Source organism: Coenobita brevimanus, chromosome 17 (assembly GCF_032717465.1).
Source record: "Coenobita brevimanus isolate Jiangsu-jjx chromosome 17, ASM3271746v2, whole genome shotgun sequence".
Taxonomy (NCBI): domain Eukaryota; kingdom Metazoa; phylum Arthropoda; class Malacostraca; order Decapoda; family Coenobitidae; genus Coenobita; species Coenobita brevimanus.
The window spans coordinates 4812837-4830423 of record NC_136970.1 but is presented as its reverse complement, the minus strand read 5'-3'; the positions used below and the strand labels follow the sequence as shown (position 1 = coordinate 4830423).

Here is a 17587-nt window from a genome sequence, read left to right as displayed (position 1 = left end):
TTGTACTATGGGTCACAAAAGTATCACTGAACAGGGGGTCCGATACCTACGGAAAACATTCAAACGACTGCTGATGTTTACCAATGTCTCACTGTGTATGAACAATGTTTATATAAACATAATGTATGCTACATGTTCGCATGAGGATATTGCTAGTTGTTGGTGGTATATGACACCTCCCGACACCAGGGCTACCAATGTGTGGTAGGTCGGACACTTATATTTCAGCGACTTTCGTTGGTCCCAAATGTTTCACACATATTGTGCACCGATGCTTTTGTGACCCACAGTACCTGCAGGATAACCCCAAACAAGCAGATGCTTACCTGAAGTCAACATGACTGCTCAGCCAGACAGACCATGGTTAAACAGCGACAACAGCTGCCACCAACAAACATATAAATTCATCAAGGTTGTCAGGTGAAGCAAATGCCAAACCTCTTCTATACAACGACACTAGCCCAAGTTCAAATGTGGCATACTGTATATGGTACCCTGAAAAAAATAAACTTGTTAAAAATACGGTACAATATTTCCACTGCGGATTTGAACACTCAAACACTCGTTATGTAAGTACTGTGAAGGAAAAATTACTTTGCATTGTTTAGAGAAAAACACTCAATCTTTTCTCTACAGCTTGCAGAAGGTGTCACTCAAGATGGTGTGATGTGATTTCTTGATGTGAACAGTGACACACACATACTGTACATTAAACTGAGATCTGTGACTGTTTGATACCACATCCTGGTACCTTAGTTCAACTGGAGGTGAAGAGGGTGGAGTTGTGTGAGGATACTTCAAACTCACAAAGACACCAGAAAGCAACCAGAAACAATATATAAATACAATCATAAAATGGGGAAACCTTACTTAAAACCACCTCCCCAAAAACGTACTCCTAGCCCAGCGGAGACCTCACGGCTTCAGCGTCAGAAGAACGGCCTGAATGTCTCCGGCAGTGGGCGAGGCGGTGGTCATACGTACGGCAGGTTGGCCAGCGGGGAGGACGGAGGGGTAGAGTCCGCCTGTAAGGTCACGGTGAGTCATGCCCCTGTGTTGGGGAGTTAACGAACGAGAATATGTAAATAAAACAAGCAAAGCAGTGCATTTCCCACACATAAAAGTGCATGTGCATTACAGTGCACAGTTTTGCCTACAGTGTATTTATACCAAGCAGAGAAATTCCCACACATCAAAGTGCACATGTTTGTATACAAAGATTTGCTTTAAGCAGGGGTGTCAAACTCAAAACCTTTTGAGGGCCAATTCTTAATTTAGTTACGGTTTTGAGGGCCAGCAGATATATACCTGTACGTATTTGCAAGACTGATGTTTACAGCTTAATATGAGGACTTACTCACGTAAAGACAGTCAAACAAGTTGGGAGAGAGAGAGAGAGAGAGAGAGACTTGAAGGCAGATAAACAGATTTTTTACATTTTAAAAATTTACAATGCTCGAAAACAAATTAATAATTTAATAAAACCGTCCACAAACGTGGTGGCACAGTCTACAGTAGCAAAGCCTGGCACAAGGTGGTGGTTACCGGTTTTGACATTTCCCTACTTTATTTCAAAGGTACACCTCAATTCTGCATATATTTAGTCATAGTGTGATTAACTGAGCTATTAAAAGGCAAAGTATAACTCACGATTTTGCTAAAAAAAAAAAAAGAGGCGAGGTTTAATAAGTGTAGTACTGGCGTACACCACTTTTCCGTGTCTTCCGTGACAGTTAAAATGCTTGGGCCTGACGGCTCATGCCTTCAGATACCAGCAACGGTTGCATCTTCAATTTTAAACAGATTCGTGTATTACAAAATTTTCCTTTTATAAAAACGATATTACCAGCAATATTAATTTAAATAAAATTATTACCATTATGAATAAAAAGTAATTTATAAATTTTCTGTCTCTTAACAATGTCATATTTTCATTCATAACAACTATAGTTTCACGGACTGATAAATCTTACCATCATCTCGTGGGCCATTTATGACCATCCCGAGGGCCACGTTTGGCCCGTGGGCCATGAGTTTGACACCCTTGGCTTAAATGAAATGATAAATAAAATCATAGGAAACAAAACAATCATGAATTTGGAAGAGAAACTGAATAAGTAAATGAAAAAGCAACATCTATACTGTATCATCATTCATCAATAACCTAACCCTGTATTTCACTAATAAGTGGGAAAATTAATATAAAATATGCAAATGAAGTAAAATATAAATAAAAATACAGAACATAAAGAAGAAGAAATAACATAGCCCCTGGTGAGTGGGTGGGGGGGGAAACAAATGGATGTGGGAAGCTTTAAGTAACTACACAGCCATAAACTTTAAATACGAATACTATATTCCTTTTATTTACATTCAATAGCTAGAATGAGACAAGCTGACAATGCTGGGGGGGGGGACAGGGATGGTGTGTGAGATGTTGCAAGGCATTCTGAAGGCTTGAATGAAGTGTGAGGGGATATATGACCCATTTCACGGTATCATTTACTGAATTTTCTGATGGATTCTTGCCGTGTAGTGGTTGAGAACTCCACCAGAGATTAACAGTATGCATGATGACTGTTAATTTCCCTAGCTCGTAAAATGCTAAAGGCATAAGTGGTCGAAGAGGGATGCCCTCATGTGGTTGCACTGATATAACCTGTTGGCTCAACTGCCTGGTTATACAAACATCCCTCAACTACATTCCCTATCCCCCAAAAGAAGACAGTGGAATGCTGGATGAGGGCAACTTTGGCCTGCAGTCCAAAGGGTTCACATTTCGTATGAACCTGGGGCTACAACTAATACTATCAAAGGCAGAAGATGGTCTTCGGTGACTTGAATGTTCCAGTCCACAGTAGCTTTGCCTGTCTCCCTATGCCCTAAAAACTGTAATAGCTTTTTTCTGATCTTTGAATAACTGTGTATTGTACCCTGTCACTGGCATAGTTACCCCAGTAATGAACTGGTGAAATAGAAGAGGTGATGATAACGTAGGGAGATAAGACAAGCCGTCAAGAAAGTTAAACATTTTTTTTTTTTCCACGGTTTCCTTATCAGCTATTGCAGCCCCTGGTTGAAGAAGTCAAGACTTCACTATTTTCTCTCTGTTTGCTCAGCTGTCAAAAGCTCATTAAATGATTTTACTTTTTCTGCTTCTGGGCAGAATATCAGTTAAAAGTTTTTCCCAGAACTATGCAGAGACATCTTTGTCCTTGACCATAAGTGGGTATGACATAGTGTGGGAGGGGCAAAATGACAGCGTTCTCCAATAACAGCTCAGTTCCATCTTGCTGACGACTCCTTATTTGTTTACGATGTGTTAACTTATAATTGGTAGCTGGTGCATCCACTGTTTGAGATAGACTGTAGATTATAATTAAGACAGCCTAGTGGCAAGTTAGCCTGGAGAGGCAGAGTAAAGCTAATATATAGCTTGAAGACTAGCAGAAGAGACACTTTTTCGTTGCACATTTCAACACATTTTCGCACATTATTGAACATGTTATTTTGATTACAAAATGCACTGGGCACCACTTCCTCTTTTTGGTTCATTTCTCCATATAACACTAGTGTGTGGATTGTATCTGGATTATATTATCGACAAGTTCTCCTAGTTCCTCAGGCTCTGTGAATACGTAGCCTCCACTGATGGTAATTTGGTTAAGTAAGATGTAAAACTCATCTTCATATTTGTAATGCGAGACCTATGTGAATCCCCTTTGTAAAACAAGCACTGGTTTCTTTTTGTGTGTGCATGTTACAGTGTAAAGTAATGTAAGTTGGTTTTCTTGTGAGCTTTACCTTATCCCTTTTGGTAAATACTTAAGGATTAAGAGTGCACCGTAATATATACCCGAAAACAACCCTCTCTGATTGAACATGCATGTTCTTTTCTCTTAATTGTTTCTGGATCCTACCTTATCCCACCTCTAGATGATGATGATAAAAACAATAATGATGGCAATAATCATCATCATTTTGATGCACAGTAAGTGCAGGGCAATAAAGATATGGTCTTTGAGAAAAATGATGTCACTGAATGTACAGTGAGGTTGGATGAGGAGGAAATGGAAAATGTGAGTATGTTTAAGTACTTGGGTAGTGTGATGAGTAAGGATGGAAGTTTAGAGGGTGAAATGCTTGAAAGGGTACAACAAGGAAGAAAGGTTGCTGGTTCTTTGAAAGCTGTGATAAGAAACAGGGAACTGAGCATGGAAGTAAAAAAGTCACTGCATGGCAGTATTGAGATACCAACTCTCACGTATGGAAGTGAAGCTTGAACCTTGTTGGAGGGACACAAGTCAAAAGTGAGAGCAGTGGCAATGAGTTATTTGAGAGGTGGATGTGGTCACACTGAGAGACTGCCAAATGAGGAAGTGAAGGAGCATTGTGGTGTGGATGTGATAGAAAGCATTAAGGGATATACACTGAGGTGGTTTGGCCATATGGAGAGGATGGAGAGTGAGAGACTGACAAGAAAAGTGTGAGTGAGTGAGACCCGGGGGGGGGGGCATGGATTAGATGGAGGGATGGAATGGAGAGGTATATGAGAGAGGGGTGTGAGAGCTGAGAGCAGGGTAGTAAAATGGGCGGGAGACAGGGTGACATGGAGGCGATTTGTTTGTGGTCACCCCTTACAGAAGGTGTCTGGCAATAGACACAGATAGATGATGATGACTACATCCTTGCTCTTGGCTGCATGCTATCTATCCAAAAGGCTGTCTTCACACACAGCAAAAGTGATGATATCTAGGGTTGGTGACGGTACTGTCAAAGACGAGGGAGAGTGGCCATGTGCAGTTTGCCACAAGGGAGTGGGAAGTAATTCCATCTTGTGCAGTGTTTTTGATAAATGGGTGCACAAGAGATGTAGTGGTATCAGAGGTAGACTGCGAGATAATGCTGATTTTATGTGTGTGGTGTGTCGGGGAGAGCAGGTGGAGACTGTCAGACGTGAAAGGATTGAACTTGCCAGTGAGTCTCTTGAGTGTGTGGAAGAGTTTTGTTATTTGGGAGACATGTTGTGTGCTGGAGGTGGGACTGGAGCTAGCTCTGTGGCAAGGGTGAGAAGTGGTTGGAAGAAGTTCAGGGAGCTGTTGCCTCTCCTGACACTGAGAGGACTCTCCCAACATACTGAGGGGTCTTTGTATGCAGCATGTGTTAGGAGTGTAAAGCTGTATGGTAGTGAGACCTGGGCAGTAAAGGAGGAGGACATTCGCATGTTCAGACGTACAGAAATGACAATGATTAGGTGGACATGTAGTGCGTCCCTGTGTGCAAGGCCTGGGGGGGCTGGGTTTAAGAAGGAAGAGTTGAGAGGTAGGATGGGACTGGAGTGTACAGTATTGGTGTTGTGATGAGGAGAGGTAGATTGAGATGGTTTGGGCATGTGGAGAGATGGGGGATGATAACTGGGTACAGAAGGTGAAAAGTGTTAATATTGGGGGTGGGGTTGTGAGGCGTAGACCGAGAAAGACGTGGGACGAGGTCATTAAGTGTGACCTCAGGGTTAAGGGACTGAACAGGGAGGCTGCAATGGATCGTGCAGCATGGAGAGCTGCCATTAGGTGACCAAGGCCGATGCATGCAAGCATGTTGGAGCCTTCAAAAACAAAACGAAACGAAATGAAACTAAATGATTTTTAGAATACCCTTAAAGCAAATTCATTGTACATGTAATTGTTAAGTTACTGGTAAACAAAAAAGGTGCAACCTGTATCACAGGCATCTCCCTGCACACTTCACACAGTCACTCAGTCATTTACATTGAGTAAAAAAAATTTCACACTTCATTTGTTGTGTATCAGAAAACTATAGGCATCATGTCCAGTGCTGTAAAAATACATGCAATATATTCAGTTCATCAAAAATACATGCATTACATTCAGTGCATCAATAATATATGCATTATATTCAGTGTATAAAAAAGCGTGTATCATATTCAGTGCATAAAAACTGTATGCCTTATATCCAATGCAACAAAAATGTATATACATTATTTTCAGCGTATTAAACATTTGTATTAATCATACCCAACGCTAAGCAAAAATTTACAAGCATCATTTCCAGTGCATCAGAAAATTAGCATTATATCAAGTGCATCAGAAAACTGTGCGCATTATTTCATAAACATAAAAGTTCCAGGCAGTTGCTTACAGGTAAGAGGGATATGGACACAGGAGTAACTGCAGTATTCTTAAAACCAAGATTGTGAAGGTGTAAGGAAGCCCCAATTTTTGGCAGTCATTTTTTGAGAAACCCACGAAGAGAGTAAATCAAGCTTGACTTCTGTGCTTCGCTGCTAAGTGATCTCTGTAAAATGGCATGCAAGCTAACTTTAACTGATAATAACAAGTGTTCAATATACAACATTCAGAAACTGAGGGCTTGCATACACACTGCCCTCTCAGTTTTAAGAATACAGTCATAAAGATTGATTTTTTTTCCCCAGTGCAAAACTGTACAGATTATTTCATAATACCTAGATAATATTGCATGCAATATTTCAAAATTTCACAGGAATATGGGTCAAATTCTCACTGACAAAGAAGACTCCTTGGCACCTCTTCCTTAATGGGTCAATTCAACTACTACTATACATTTAGCTACTATTCTCTATTACTCATATCAATAAAACAATGACACTTGCAAAAATATCAAACATGACAATGCTATTTTTACAAGATCTTTCAGCTGAAATACAGGTTGGGATGATGAAAATGAAAATGACGCTCAATACTGATTCCTATACCAATACTAACATGCCATATGCAGAAACAAACTGGAAAGGAAGAGGTGCAAGACAGCCTTTTAAGCCTGTGAAATACAAGAGAGTAACAACAAGTGCGGTGTGTGACTTACCGAGGTAGCAGATCCTCGCTGTGCAGTGCTAAGTACTGGCATTACCACACCACCACCTCGTCGCTTCCTCCCACCGCTCACATTCTCACCTGTCGACTTCTTTGGGCTGCTGCTGCTGCTCGCCCCTACACTCACTAAGGATTGGTGGACTAGGTTTTAACCCCTTCAGTCCTAGGACCTCATTTCATATTACTGTATTCTTGATATCCAAACCTGATTTTAATCACATTAGGAGACTAAACTTCTGGGGTTAGATACTACACCAAAGGACCTTGAAGCTTAATTCCACATCTGGTAACTTATTTTTCAGTCTGCATCTGGTAGCTTATTTTTGTACTTGTTCTAGTTATACATGTCCCAAATTTACTTGCAACTTAAGGCAGCTTCTGTATCTATGCATCTCAAAATTTTCAGTAATATTTCACTTATTGTAGTTCACTTGTTACATACCTGATACTGTTATTTTTACTGAAGTGGAAGGGACAAATATCAAGATATACTCACAATGCACCTCAATACTTTAAGCAAGTCCTGAATTTTGCTCCACCCATTGTTTGTATGATCAATAAAGTTGACTTGTTTTAACCTGACTAAATTAGGCTACTCCCACTACATAAAAACTTAACTTGGTTTGCACGAAATATGATAAACCTCAGATATGAGGTATGATTACATCTCCATGGTTGTTAAGTCATATCAACCATCCAATCTGACAATAACTGCTCAACAACTGAGCTGAAAGATCCTCAGAATTATCAGATTTGAGAAAAAAAAAAAAAAAAAAAATACCTCCAGGGACAGTTGGCAGGGAGAGATCATCATTGAGGAGTCGAGGTTTGGCCCAGCCCATCACCTCCAGTTTGGGACGCCTCACTGACTCCCTCAGCTCCCTGTGGCCGAGGGGGTCCCAGTCCCGGGGGTTGTCCTTGATCTCCTTCAGGGGGTCACGGCCAGAGTCCCGCCTGAAGGTATCTCGTGTGGCTGCAGTATCCCGCTGTGACTCTCGGCCGACCAATTCCTTGGTGCGGTCGAGACTGATGGTGTAGGGATTGCGACTAAGGTCAAGGTGTCTGGTGACCTCTGTTCGGGGGTTCTCCGTGCTAAGGTCAAGGTGGCGTGATAGGTCAGAAGTCTGGTGTCGCATGCCACCAAAAAAGGAGGAGGAATGGCCATCAGGGCTCAGGTAGTGGTCATTTTCCTCCCACAGCCCCTGCCCTGAACCCTGGATGCACAGACTCTGGTTCCGGGATTTTGAGTTGGAGCCCCACAGGGTCACTGGAGATTTGTGGTGCTTCTCCACACCTCTGTACCAGAACAACACCACACTACAGGTTACAACTGTGACATAATATAAAACAATGCTCATATTTACATCACTATCGCATAAATGGTACTCATGTACAGCTTAAGTTCTTATTAAAATCAATCTTTTTTCAATTTACATTACTTTTACTATAAAGTCCACCATAAACTGATGAAAAACTACCCAATAAAGTTCCAATACGACCTATACAGCTGATCTGCCATGTCTCCCAGTTTACTTAGTTGTACAGATAACACCGATATTTTAAATACATCTCTTGACTTCAGGGACTGACTGACTTCTCACTTAACGCATCCATCCATCATCCTCTTGGCATATTTATCTTTCATACAATCTGCAAACTAATATTTATTGCAGTAAATTCATCACCATGACTTTTTCCCTACCTAAGGATGGAGTAAGACAGGATCCAGAAACAGAGAAGGAGAAAATGGAAGAACTATCAACAGCAGGCCAAGTGAAAAATGCCACACTATCATTCAAGCCCCTGGAATTACTGTCCTAAAATACAGTATAATAATGCTTTAATTTACACAACTTTTAAACAACTAAGTTCTGTACCAAACTGCTGCATATGATATTTTGCAGTACTTTAAATCCGTTAAATTACCAATATCTGGTAGGGGCGCTCACCATCCACTCACTCGATGTAGTGCTGCTCTCAGGTGTCTGCCTTATCCTCTCCTCCATCACTCTTTCCTTCCATCCTATTCTGTCTTTCTTTCCTTCATTCTTTCCTCGTCCTTCTGCCTACGGGTAACTTTACACTCCCTCTTTTGTCTTTCTTTCCTTCATTCTTTCCTCTTCCTTATGCCTGTGGGTGACTCTACACTGAGTGACAAGCCAAATGGTTTCCTGTACACCAGGAAACCATTTATTATGCTGGGTGGTAACCATATAACCAATTCTGGTGCCTGGTGGTTTAGTGGGTAATTACAGCGCTTCAATCAGACTGAGCCGGTGAAGGTTTACATCCAAGGGGTGGTTGGGGTTTATTGCTCACGTAATGCCACTCAGAGATGAGAGAGGCTGGTAACTCTCATCTTAAATGTCGGGACCAACCTGCCTAGCCCCAGGTATCTACACTCATCATGGGGCAACGTAGAATTGGATGATGATGATGATGATGATGATGATGATCTGAATGGTTGTTGCATCCTTCAAAGGATAAAAATTCTACCATTTTAGAAAAATGTTCTCATTTCAAGTTAATTACTGTCTACTTGATATACTGTATTCTTCTTGTAAATTATTGCAGCATAGAAGATTTTCACATTCAGAAACATCATTCATTGTGACTTATTTCAATGCCAGGCTAAAATGTTTCCTACTCAGAACATACTTATAGTACTATGAAATACTATAGTTACATTATTTATGCACACACAACCACTTCTTGGTCTGCTCATGCTATAGTAGACCTTACACTGCCATGACCCCAATTACGTATTTTATTCTGACTTAACATCGTTATTTTATTCAGATAAGTGAAATTCCTTCCAGTCTGGTACACTGCTTCATTCTCACTTCACCCACACAATTTCTTCTAGCTCAAGAGAAGACCCCTTAAAATTATGGTTCTTTTCCCTTAACTTGGTGAAGATTTTCATCATTTAGTCACACATTTCACATACCTCTGTGGCAGAATGAGACTAAACTACAGCTCGACAACCTTTCCATAACAGTTCTTTGTGAGTAGTATAACATTCTGCTGTTAGTTTATTGCTACAGCTAAGCATTCAAGATGGATGTGACTTTGTGAATCTATGCTAATTTTATGTCTATATAAAGTAACCAGATTAGTGCCAGACAAATTTACTAAGCTTAATATGGATCCCTCATAGTGCAATTTCCTAGACCCATCAAAACCTACCTAGAACGGGCAGGTGAGGTGGTACTGGTGGTGCCTGTGATGTGTAGTGTCAAGGCAATAGTGCTGTTGTGGTTATTGTTGCTGCTGGACATACACTGTGGGTATTGTTCTCTCAAGGGTGGAATAAGCATGGACTGGTTGTTACTGCTGTTATTATTATTTGAGGGTTGTGTTGTACTGTAGTCTTCTGTGGTGTTGTTGTTGTTGCAGGAAGGTGTTGACCTAGTGTGGGATGGGGTGAGGGGTGCAAAGGACACCACAGGTCGAGAGGTAGACTGGCCCTGAGACAGGGTTGACTGAGGCTGCTTCAGTGGTGATGTTCTGTAAAAAATAAATCATCAACATCCCACACCTTACTCCCAACTTAAAAGAGGGGTGGGGAAATAAGCTATAAAATGGTAAATGCAATATTCAGTCTCATTTAACCCCCTCTGAAATGCTGCGGACCAAAGCTGGGCAACTGCAATCCAAAATATTTTCAGGAAATAGACCAACCTATGCCCTAAACAAAATTACTGTACTTGTCTGATGCAAAAATATCCATCCATTCATCATCCAATCCTTTACTGCTCCAACAGAAGCAGGGGAGGATATATACAGTGCTGCAAATATAACTCCAGGTACCATGTGCTAACACATACTAGTGTGAATGTTGCTAATGATCACTAGATTAGTAGTTTGAAAACTCTCAAATGCTAAGTTATAACTAATGTTTGTGCACGTTCGTGGCTTATGGTGATCCTTTGAAACTGAGAAAGTGCACTGGTCAAAGAATTGTAGTACAGTACTACAGTATACAAAATACAACATGACACCCACAGTTTCATCAACCAATGCTGTACTGTACAAATTCAAACCACAGGATGTGTGGGCCATTTCAATGGACTATGCCCATCCATCCATCATCTATTAATCTAATGTCCCATCATGAGTGAAAGGGTCTGAAGATAGGCTACTAAGTCCAGACAGTTAAGAATGAGCAGTTGCTTTATCATAACCAGCATTATATGAGCAACAGACTCCACCCACCCCTCTCACTTGAACAGTGCATTACCTACCAAACCACCAGGCACCTATCTGTTGCCTGAAATCGTGGAAAAGTGAGTAGATAATTACAGTGGCTAAGAGTGAGTAGTACTAGCCTGGCAGGGTGTAGGGTGTCAGTTTTTGATGCTGGTGGTGGTCGTGCAATGCTCTTGCCGTACACACTCTCAGGGCTGGTCCCGCCAGGTGCCCGGCGGCTGCGAGACCTCTTGTCATTAGTGCTGGAGCCACGCCGACCCCCAGGAGTAAGCAGGGAGTTGGAACTGAACTCCTGTTGAACACGCTCTCTCAGCACTGGTAGGAAGGTGTCAGGAAAGTGGTCACGCATAAAGAACTCATGGTTGAGGAGGTCCTGTGCACTGGGCCGGGCTGATGGTTCAAGGCACAAGCAGGCTGACACAAAGGCATGGGTGAGAGGTGACCACCCAGGGAAGGATGATGCCAGAGGGGTGGATGCTGCTGCTGGTAGCTTCAGTCCTGCCAGCATTGGGTTCCGCTCCACCAGGTGACGGTGTGTTATACTCAGATCACCTGCAACATACAAACAGTACTTCACTATACATCACTGTCTAATACATGTAAACAAACTGTTAGTTAATGGCAAAATAATTCATAAGAAATATGCTTTCTTCTGATTAAAAGCTGAGGAATAAAAAATACAAGAATATTATCATTACTCACTTCTTCATGAACTGTCAATAATAACCAGAATTCAATACATTAGAAGAGACAACTTAACATTAAGACAGTTTTGTTATTATCAACTCAAATAATAACAACTCAACTAAATCAAGTTTATGCTAAACAAAATTTCAAAGAGCTGTGCTTGTATTTGCAGAGCAGCCAAATGGAATCATGGTTTTGTATATACATGTACTTGTTATGACCTAGTAAAGTTATTACTGATTCTTATCAATGTCTAAATCTGCTCTTCCACCAACCAATTACATTCTGCTCTGCTCTAATGTATCATTAATTACCAAACATTCTGTCCTGCCCTCAAGGATCGTGGTAGTGGCAAAACCTTGAGCTTAGTTCTGAAGCTTGAATTCTCTATTCAAACCCTGTGTTACTGTTGTAGTAGGACTTCTAGCATGAGAGGGACCTACCTAGTGACCGTGTACTGTGGAAAAGCTACTCAGTGCTTGATTCACCCGGGAAGAGCAACTCACTATGGTTAACCAGAACAACCCAAAGGAAGCTAGAGTAAAAGACATCACTGTGGTGAAAGGGAGAAGGACCTACCTAGGGTCTGTATGATGTGGAAGAGCTGGTCGATGTCTGATTCACCCGGGAAGAGAGGCTCCCCAGTCAGCATCTCGGACAGCAGGCACCCTGACGCCCACACATCCACCTCACTGGCCACACCATAACACACATTGTCATTAATAAGATTATCATCTTTTGCCATTCCCCCCCCCAAAAAAAGGAAGCAAAGGAGCATTGTGGTGTGGATGTGGATGTCATAGAAGGCATTACAAGAAACACACTGAGGTGGTTTGGCAATGTGGAGAGGATGGAGTGTGGGAGACTGATGAGGAGAGTGTATGTGAGTGAAGTGGGACAGGGGATAGGGAGGGGGAGGCCAAGGATGAGATGGAGAGATGGAGTGGAGAGGTATATGAGAGAGGAGGGTGTGAGCTAGGAGCAGGGCAGTGAAACGGCAGGGAACAGAGCGACATGGAGACGATTTGTTTGCGGCCACCCTTTATGGGATTATGGTGTCTGGCAATAGACTGATAGAGCTTTTACAATATCACCATTATTATCAATGTTATCATCTGAATTTTCATCATTATAAAAACAGGCACCCTGACAACCACATGTCCATCTCACTGACAGACCAGCCACCACACGTATAACAATAATTATCACTGTCAATATCTTTATCATTATAAAACTGGATACCTCAACACCTACACATCCACTCGTAGGTAGGTGGGGGCATTCACCATCCACTCACTTAATGCAGTGCTACTCTTGGAAGCCTGTCTTTTCCTCTTTCCCCTCCTTCCTTTTCTGTCTTTCTTTCCTTCATACCTTCCTCTTCCTTCTGTCTACGGGTGACTCTACACTGAGTGACGAGCCAAGTGGTTTCCTGTGCACCAGGAAACCATTTACTATGCAAGGTAGCAACAATATAACCAAATTATAGCACCTGGTGGTTCAGTGGGTAATTAGGGCACTCCAATTATGAGCCAGTCCAGGTTTATATCCAAGGGGTGGTTGGGGTGTATTGCAAATGTAAAGCCACTCAGGAATTAGTGAGGCTGGTCACTCTCATCTTAAAAATCAGGACCAACTTGCCTAGTCCTGAGCTCCTATACTCCTCATGGGGCAACACTGGATTAGATGATGATAATGATGATGATGATAAAAATGAAAGTGGATACCTCAACACCTACATATCCACTGCTCATTATCACACAGAATGTATGGTTACTTTTATGACCATCATCAACATCATTCACATTATCATCATCAGAGGGTGGGTTGGATCCAGAAACAGAAAAGCATGAAAGCAGGAGAGTTTCCAGCAACACAGAGTGAAATGGTCCATACATCCATTCATTTATCATTCAATCCTTTAAATTTCTTTTCCCCATTCCACAGCCAATTACTGAAGAAAAGCATCACATGCAGTCCTACTTCCTTGCTATTATGATATCGTGGGACTTAATCATTCACTAACTCATAAATCAAAGATGAGTTCAACCCCTACCATAAGACTGCCATACATACAATAGTTAATTTTATCATAATTATGTAAACCTGGGGCTAACCTAAAATGATTTTTATACCTAAACAGGATAAAAAACAATAATAATAATAACTGTGTGCTTAATTGCTTCACTGTTTTTCTGAAAGATAATTACACTGCTCATGTAATCCCTGGTATTATCGATGGTCATCATCATCAATCCTCCTCTCTGATGCCTTGCTCTCTCCCTAGCACCCTCCAACTTGTGACAGTCAACACAGAACTTCCTTCAAGCCATCTGTCCATTCAGACTTCTCTCACTCTCTCTGTTGTCATATGTGACTGTGGTAGGGTACTGACTGAAGCAGTATTTGGTGTGTAGTTTGACAGTGTGTGTTACACTAGTTAAATTTGTGGCAATCTGTGATTCTGCAATGAGATGTATGGCAGTGTGAAGTGTGGCAGTATGAGGTGTGATTGTTCCACTGGCACAGTGACTTGTCAAACATCCTGCAAAAGGTAAAATTCCTTTCAAGCCAACAACAACCTGTTCAGATGAATAAGAATGTTACATAGTCCTGCCTCACCTGCCATATTTTGTATCGCCAACCAGGAGTTCTGGGGCACGGTACCATCTGGTGGCCACATAATCAGTACAGGACTCCCCTGGGCCAGCCAACAGCCTAGCAAACCCAAAGTCACACAGCTTCACCACACCCAGCCGACTCACCAACACATTCTCAGGCTTGATGTCTCTGTGGATGATCTGAGGACAAAGGTGGTGGTTTAGACTGCTTAAAAACACAGGCACATATGATTAAATCATCCTAATTAACACGTTGACCGCTTATCGGGCCATCGATGTACCGAGCAGAAGTTTCCCCCTCAGCGTATTGGTACATCCTTGACCCGAATGTCCTTTTTCAAAAGCTTTTGAAAACGTTAGTATATAATCAATATTTATTTCCATTTGCATTTATTAAAGCTACAGATGTGCTGCAATGGTATTATTTAATACAAAAATACTTATACATAGGTAAGTTATTGATTAATAATCAGCTAAAAATTTATTTGTTTTTCGTTCATCATTTTTTATACAAAATCAGTTTTCACACAATACAGTTAGCTCAAATGCATTATAATCAATATCACAGAAAGGCAGGTATCAAATATAACACTTATGAATGCATTTCTTGTATAAAAAGTAAATAATCAACACTCCGTTTTAAAAAAATTTAGATATTATTTCATAAAATAAAACATAGTTCCAAGATGCACAAGAAGCCTGGTAACAATTTATAAACAAAGTAAATGAAATACATAATGTAACAGTAACTGTAAAGGAAAATACTGCTAAATTTAAAAAAAATCTAAAAATTTAAATCTTATGATAAATGAAGGTTATATAAAACATACGAAAATAATTAACTATTACACTATATGACTCGTAATTTGCAAAACTGAATATCCAAATATCTAATTTTTGCCCTGTATTATATAACCTATTAGTATGAAGCTGCATGCTTTTCATTGAAACATGAAATACAAAGGTGGGGTTGTCCATCACACCCAACACAGAAGGTTGATACTCTCCTTGGAGAGAGAGAGAGAGAGAGAGAGAGAGAGAGAGAGAGAGAGAGAGAGAGAGAGAGATGTGCAGCTTATTGAAATAATAAGACATATTTTATAGGTACTAACAGGTATATACATTAGAAAATACACATTTTTCTAAAGTAATGAAATGGTACATCAATGCACCAATTCGCAGAGCAACAAGATATCATCAGTAGGTCGCGTATTGGTACCCAGATGCACCGAGGCAACCTCGGTACATCGATGCACCAATACGCGAGGGGAGAAAAATATATTAGTGGTCGGCGATTCGGTATACATATGTACCACGACTTTTACTGCTCTAACCAATGCACCACCCTCTAAGAGTGAATCATACCTCCTCTCCCTCCGAAAGTCCAACGGACACTGGCAGGAGAGTGAAGTGAAGTTGACGCTGGGAGGGCGAGAGTGCAGGGTTGCCAAACGCGGCGAACGTGTTAACCCGCCCCGTCCCGTCGACGTATGGGTACGTTGCAACATTTTGCATTTGCTAGTCCCGGCGACGTACTGGTACGTCGTGCAATTGCAAGGTCCCTAATTTGCACAATTTTCAATTTCTGCGCGTGATTTTTCGTACATATACACAGGACACCTTCCTCTATTCCTCTTCAAGATGCCAAGCAGGGACAATGCCTTACACCACATAACCTCCCCCCTCCCCCCCTCATGCTATTGTCTCGGCAATTCACCTGTTATCAGAGACCTGGCCAGTAAAGACATGCAGGGCCAGAGTGATTCCCCAATCGATGACAATATGGAGGACAAAGTTTACACAGCATTAGAGGAAGAAACAGTCAGAAATAATGCTCGGGTAATGTGGCAAAAGAAGGTCAGGTATGGTGATGAATTAGTGAGTGAAACAATGCTTATAATGCCTATATTACTGTTTGAAAACCAATATACTCTCGTACTACATATAAATTCGTACCAAGTAAATAAATAATTACCGTTTATGAGTGGTGTGAGTTAGTTACCCTCCCATAGAACTCGTTTTCTTTGGTGCCAGCCTGTTAGAAAACCCAGTCAGGTAAGGAGGTACTGGTACCTGGATCGAGTATTTTAAACCTCAGGTGAGCAATTTCTCTATGAATTTTCGATGTTTCTCAACAAAAGCGGAGGTTTTAGCCAAAAAAAAAAAAATTTCGAAAATACCTCGGGATTGGGGGATGTCAGAGGCGCGAAATAGCTCGGGACGTGACGAGTTAACCTTAATCTAATAAAAGTGGCTGCTTATCCACAATTTGCTGGGTACCCTATATATTACTGGGTACAGGATGAAGATACCAATTACCTCGTGACAGAAAGCCCAAGCAATACAGTGACAACATATATAATAATATTAATTCCAACTCAAAACGAGAATTTCCAATTCTTTTCAGCTACTGTATTACTGCAGTGGTCATAAATGATGAGGATACTCAGTTGGTGTTGCTGTAGCCTAAGGTTCATCTAAAATGTAAACCTGATGAACTGCATGTTTAGTTGTCCTCCTGTGGTCTGCCATCCTCCCTTCAGATGACAGAGATGTGGTTAAGGAACATTTGTACTGGGCAGTTGAGCTGCCTGGTTATACTGGTGCCACAAAATGATGGCACTCCTCTCCAGCACCATGGCACTCAGTAAAAGTGCTGGATACGATGGAAGTTTATCAGCAACTGCAACCCAAAATGTCAAATATACCCCTGAACTATACACTGAACTACCCTGTGACTGCTAAACAAGATACATGTGGGCAGGTCTTTATCTTGACCACGAAAAGTAAATGAAAAGTACTTTTGATGGCAGAATGTATTGATACAAATGACCTAGATGATATGAACCCTGGCAGTCTCCTCAAGCAGCCTAGTGTCAGTGGTCTCCAGTTCATCCAGGATAAAGGTAAACATTAAATGTGGTGGAAGATGCCGTGAGGCAAATAGCCAGAGCGCTTTTCTCCACACCTTAGGTCACTATATTTGTGTTGAGTTATTTGCTCTCTCTCTCTCTTTTTCTCCCTCTCATGCATACATGTGTGCAAATGTGCACACACACACATACATGCACCCATCACAGCATCACCACCATTATGAATGCATGAGCATGCATGTATACACACACACACACACACAGACACACAGGTCGGCAACAGAGACGGAGATCTTCCTGGATCGTGCAGAAATAATTGCAA

The 17587-nt window shown here is 41.3% G+C and overlaps 1 protein-coding gene across 1 annotated transcript in view; it reads right to left on the bottom strand.

Annotated features, from left to right (window-relative positions):
- Positions 1-793: 793 nt before the first annotated feature.
- The window catches only part of LOC145391191 (uncharacterized), a 35898-nt gene continuing 19104 nt past the window's right edge, over positions 794-17587 (bottom strand). Inside the window, exons 3-9 of the mRNA XM_080265872.1 lie at positions 14394-14572; positions 12351-12463; positions 11204-11636; positions 10062-10382; positions 7654-8168; positions 6865-6998; positions 794-1025 (exon numbers count right to left, since the gene is read on the bottom strand). Of these exons, the coding sequence (XP_080121998.1) occupies positions 975-1025; positions 6865-6998; positions 7654-8168; positions 10062-10382; positions 11204-11636; positions 12351-12463; positions 14394-14572 (1746 nt within the window). The 3' untranslated portion in view covers positions 794-974. The remainder of the gene's footprint in view (positions 1026-6864; positions 6999-7653; positions 8169-10061; positions 10383-11203; positions 11637-12350; positions 12464-14393; positions 14573-17587) is intronic.